This window comes from Lycium barbarum, chromosome 3 (genome assembly GCF_019175385.1).
Source record: "Lycium barbarum isolate Lr01 chromosome 3, ASM1917538v2, whole genome shotgun sequence".
In the NCBI taxonomy this organism is placed as follows: Eukaryota; Viridiplantae; Streptophyta; class Magnoliopsida; order Solanales; family Solanaceae; genus Lycium; species Lycium barbarum.
The window spans coordinates 21634175-21639298 of NC_083339.1; the positions used below are offsets into that span (position 1 = coordinate 21634175).

At 35.1% G+C, this 5124-nt stretch overlaps 2 protein-coding genes across 2 annotated transcripts; one reads left to right on the forward strand and one right to left on the reverse strand.

The window, feature by feature from the left end:
- Positions 1-222: 222 nt before the first annotated feature.
- Positions 223-3431, forward strand: LOC132630482 (uncharacterized). Its single transcript, XM_060346054.1, has 10 exons — positions 223-327; positions 459-842; positions 894-1007; positions 1097-1222; positions 1557-1703; positions 1973-2212; positions 2310-2541; positions 2653-2788; positions 2887-3010; positions 3120-3431. Exons 1-10 carry the CDS (start codon positions 223-225, stop codon positions 3429-3431), a joined length of 1920 nt encoding a protein of 639 aa, XP_060202037.1.
- A 362-nt stretch (positions 3432-3793) lies between these two features.
- Positions 3794-4675, reverse strand: LOC132630483 (uncharacterized). Its single transcript, XM_060346055.1, has 2 exons — positions 4469-4675; positions 3794-4234 (listed from the first exon to the last, which is right to left on the reverse strand). The coding sequence occupies exons 1-2, from the start codon at positions 4673-4675 to the stop codon at positions 3794-3796; spliced, it is 648 nt and encodes a 215-aa protein (XP_060202038.1).
- Positions 4676-5124: the final 449 nt, after the last annotated feature.

The following is a 5124-nucleotide window of genomic DNA, read 5'->3' on the forward strand; positions in this document are numbered from 1 at the left end:
TTTCAAGTGAAAAAAGGAACGTCACAGTCCCAAGACATCATTTTGACTTGGTGGAGAGTGAACAGTACAATGAATATACATGGGGTAAGGAAGCATTTGATGATTTGATTAAGAGTAGTCACCACAAGATGGACAAGCCGAAGCAGTTTTATTGTCTACGGGTTTCCTTTTGCTATGCAAGTGTGGATATATGAGTGTTGCTCTAATGTTGACCCTAATTTAATGGTTAAAATCGGAAGCCGAATCCCAAGAATGTTTAATTGGAGAACAGTGAACCAAAAGCCATCAGTTAACTACTTGATGTTGGGCATGTTTAAGGACGGTGAGGTAAAATACTTACATTAAATACATGCTATCAACTAGTATTTTACACTTGCATTTTGTGTATTTTAGTTGCTGTGTATTTGTAAAATACAGAGAGATTCTAAACTGACAGTTCACAATATATTTATGTGCAGGACATTCTTAAATTCAACAACATTGTTCCAACTATGTTAGAGGTTGAGAAGCTTGGTCTGCGTCCATACATGGTCAACAGACCTGCACCACCACCTCAAATACACCAAGAGGAAAATGAATATGCAGATTTTACCACAACACCTCCCCATGTTGCTGTTGCCAAGAAAACTCAAAAGAACGATGCTTCAAAATCTCTACTGCACAAGAAGCCTAGGAAGATGTCAACGGCAGCATTGCTTGTTCAGAACTCACCAACCACAATCCCAAAAAATTCTACAGTTGGACAATCATCTACAAAATCTGCTTCGGTGGTAGATAAGTCGGTTCAATCAAAGGGAAAAGAAAAAACTGCTCCAAGTGTCCATCGCGTTCCTGTTGACGACGTATCTACCAGCAAATCAGTTGAGAATGAATTTGTTGTTTTTACCATTTAGGTGCTTGCTGAATTCAAGGATGTTTCTACTGAGCTCAAGGATCTTCGCAAAGTTATTGATGAAAACTTTGAAAAGGTTTTGGAACATGTCAAAGGGAAACAAAATTCAGAAAAGGTAAAAAAATCAATAAATACATATTGAAACGATTGCCTTCAGTGTGAAGTAGGAAGCATATGTATCTAACAAATACATCATTTTTTTAGGTTGATGACAACGAAACTCATGTTCTTTTACCTGATGGCAACATACATCAAGAAGTTGATGATTACATGGACCATGGTGACGACATTCACATGGAGACTGATACGGGTGATGTGCATCCAACAGAGGTATATTTTTTTTAATGTATTTATCATTTTTTACTCATTTTTATATGTTATTTTAAAAAAAATATAATTCGGATATGATGAAAATTTGGGATCTACTAGACTTTAAAATATTATGTATTTGATATTGATATGAAAAACAGTAGTGTCATGTATTTTTTGTGTACTGTTTGTTTGACAGCATGACTGTTCACTGTTTTCCTTATGTATTTGTTTACTGCTTTTGGACATCTTCAACAAATAGTTTCTCATGTATTTATGTATTTAATATAGTTTTTTTTATCTATTATATTCATGTATTTTATATACTTTTGGCCTGTTTTTTTTTTTTTGTAAGGAAAAGGGCCTTGCACCGGATATTCAAGTTGGTATTGGCAATGAGAGCGGCGATACGCTGAAAGCTTCAACCGAAGAGATTGCGGAAGGAGATGATCTTTCAGGAGAACCGAAGACTTCGGTTGAACGTCCGGCTGATCCAACAGAGGTATATATTTTTTTAATGTATTTACCATTTTTATATGTTATTTTAAAAAAAAATATAATTCAGCTATGATGAAAATTTGAGATCTACTGGACTTTAAAATATTATGTATTTGATATTGATATGAAAAACAGTAGTGTCATGTATTTTTTGTGTATTGTTTGTTTGACAGCATGACTGTTCACTGTTTTCCTTATGTATTTGTTTATTGCTTTTGGACATCTTCAACAAATAGTTTCTCATGTATTTAATATAGTTTTTTTATCTATTAGATTCATGTATTTTATAGACTTTTGGCCTGTGTTTTTTATACGGAAAAGGGTCTTGCACCGGATATTCAAGTTGGTATTGGCAATGAGAGCGACGATACAATGAAAGCTTCAACCGAAGAGATTGCGGAAGGAGGTGATCTTTCAGGAGAACCTAAGACTTCGGTTGAACGTCCGACTGATCAAATAGGGAAACATCCTGTGGAAGAGCAAAAATGTTCTGATGATTCAAATAATTCTGAGGTTCGAAATAAACGTATTCTGATTCAGCCATTGTTTCTTTTTTAAAATGTATCATACAAGTGACTGAATAATGTTTCTTTTTGTATTTTTTGAGTAGGTGATCGCACAGGTGCTAGCAAATATAGTAGAATCAGAAATGGCTAATGAACAAGTTCAAGAGGAAAAAACCGAGGAAAACACCAGCTCAACTGTCTTAGAGGAACCCCAGGCAGCAGTTTGTAATGCGCAGCCGTTGTCTCAGTGGTTGTTGCCTGATGAGTATTTACCAAGCCAAACCCCAGGGAAAGAAATCATGTCACATACATCAGTCCCGCGAGCTACACACCCCAGTAAATACAAGCCTTCACCGTTTGTGATAGATTTTGGGATATATCTAATTTTTAATTAACTTGTTTGTTTTTTAATACGCAACTGTTAATGTTTAAAGACCAAATACACAGGTAGTAGTTCGGGAAAGGATCATGTTCATGTGTTTGATAAAAAATATCCATTCCAGCAAGATCTCATGACCGGTCCACTTGATGTACAGATTGTGGATGAATACCGTATTTGGCTTCAAAACGGTCTGCTTGTGAGGCATGATAGCAAATATGTTTTTATCCCAGTATTACATACAGTGATTCCGCATGGTTTTTGTGAATAAGTTGATGTATTTGTTTGTTTTGTTGTCGCAGAAACAATTACGAAGACCATTACAAAAAACAAATGGCAGTTTTTGACAGTGGAGTCAAATTTAATTTTGGCATCACAACTGTCAATGATAAGAACTGGTTTTACCTGTTATCGATGGATGGTCAGGTTTGGAATGACGAGGTGATTTTTATCAGCAATAAAATTCACCTTTTGTTACTAAAATGTTTCTATGTATTTGAATGTGATCTAATTGATGTATTTTTGACAATTCCAGCGCATTGACGTCATTTTCTATTACTTTCGGAAAAAAGGAAAGTATGATAAAAGGAACAATTTCAGCTTCACCACTGTTGACTGCCTATTCAAGCAGAGAATTGATGTGGTCCACCACACATATCACAATGTTGAAACCCAGACAAACGTGGAAAATGAAGAGCAAGTATTGATTGAGTATGTTAAGGGCCATAGACTTATTGCCAATGTCCCGTGGCATACAGTTGACAATGTGCTAATACCGGTGAATATAAAAGAAGAAAATCATTGGTTATTAGTACTCCTTTCATTCCAGGACATGTATTTTTTATGATGAATTAAATATTTTATCATTAGTGTTTCATTCATCATTTTACCACTGACATTACCAGTACAACAACGAGCCTCCAATCCAAAAAAAATCCAAAATAAAAACAACTTTATCATTTTTACAGATATAATATGTATGTTATTTTACCAAGTAGGCAGTATTTTTTGAAGTTGAAAAAAACACCATACATATCGGAAAAAAAAAATCAATTAAGATCAGTTTGAATGGAACATTCATTTCATAGCAAAAATTTCTATAATACTACAACATGTGTCAATAGAAGTTTTTGACACAAGTGTTCAAATACTTAAATAACCAATCTATGTTCGCTAATAAAGTTAAAAGGATAGGAACAGAAGAAAAATTCACTTCCTTAGAGGCTCAAAACTACATGAACGTCTGTTGTGCCCAAGTTGTCCACAAGTACTGCAAGCATGTCTGCTCTTTCCAAACAACAATTCACTTAAAGGCTTATCACGGCTCTTCTTTGGCCTACCAGGCGGTCTCTTGTATCTTGGTGGCAAAATCACATCCTCCAAGATGTTTTTGGGAATGTTCCATTCACGCTCGTCGGGTAGAGGATCCACAGGTACATCATATGTCTTCAACACGGTCTCCGATTTAAACAAATCAGAGCAATAATCATCAGCAACCAGATTTTTCTTTTTAATGACAGCCCATGCATGCGGGCAGGGGATTTCATCTAGTTGAAACATACGACAACTGCAAGTTTTGCTATTCAAATTAAGAATGAATCGCCTTCCTCCATCATGTACTATGTACACGAATTCGGTTGACGGTTCTACCTGAAAAAATAAATATTACATGTATTTGTTATTGAACCAATCAGAATTTTAAAATAAAGGAACAAACCATTAAACAAATACATATCAATTTTCAAAGAAGCATATATTAAATTTACATTAATACTAATTGTTCATGGATACCAAATACACATCTATATAATGTGTAGAAACACCAGATTAGTACAAGTACAAGTTTGTCAAATAAATTATAACAAGCATTACACTAAAACATACCATCATTCGTAGACATAGATACTCGTTAATTGATAGCATCTCCTGAAACTTTTTACCAAGTGTAGTGAACGTGTATGTTCCATTTCTCCGGTTATTGTAATTCCATCTCCCAAACAACCTTCTAACTTCTTCGAGAAAGTCATATATAGGCAGTTCTCTAGCTGCTAGAAGATGTCGGTTAATGCACTCTGCTATGTTAGAAGTCATTGTCCACCCTCGGTTAACAGATGCATACAATCTAGCCTACTTGTCTCTACCAACCGATTCCAAATACTCTGCCACGCACATATCTACCTTTTGAACCTTCCCCATCAACTCATCGAAATCATCCTGCGTGTATGCCTTTACCATGGAATAAAAAACAGGACTCAGCACATCATGGATCTTCTTGTATTTTTTACATACATTACCCCACAGATACCAAATACATGCATAATGTGCAACTTCTGGATAAATTCTACAAACATCCCTGTTTATACTTTCATGCCTATCTGATACGATACACATATTCTCTCTAATTCCATATGTTTCTCTGAAACGCTCAAAAAACCACGTCCATGATCTGTCATTCTCAGAATCAATCACACCATATGCTAAGGGAAGTATGTTGCCTAGAGATACAGTTAAGAAGAAAAAAATAATAAAATACATTTTGT

Bases quoted from the DNA above. Each gene is read 5' to 3' on its own strand.
- LOC132630482 (XM_060346054.1), top strand. From the start codon at position 223: ATGGTTAAAATCGGAAGCCGAATCCCAAGAATGTTTAATTGGAGAACA. The intron at 328-458 runs GTAAAATACTTA...ATTTATGTGCAG, and splicing joins GCATGTTTAAGGACGGTGAG to GACATTCTTAAATTCAACAA. The intron at 2,789-2,886 runs GCATGATAGCAA...TTGTTGTCGCAG, and splicing joins CAAAACGGTCTGCTTGTGAG to AAACAATTACGAAGACCATT.
- LOC132630483 (XM_060346055.1), bottom strand. From the start codon at position 4,675: ATGACTTCTAACATAGCAGAGTGCATTAACCGACATCTTCTAGCAGCT. The intron at 4,235-4,468 runs GTATGTTTTAGT...TTATTTTTTCAG, and splicing joins ATCTATGTCTACGAATGATG to GTAGAACCGTCAACCGAATT.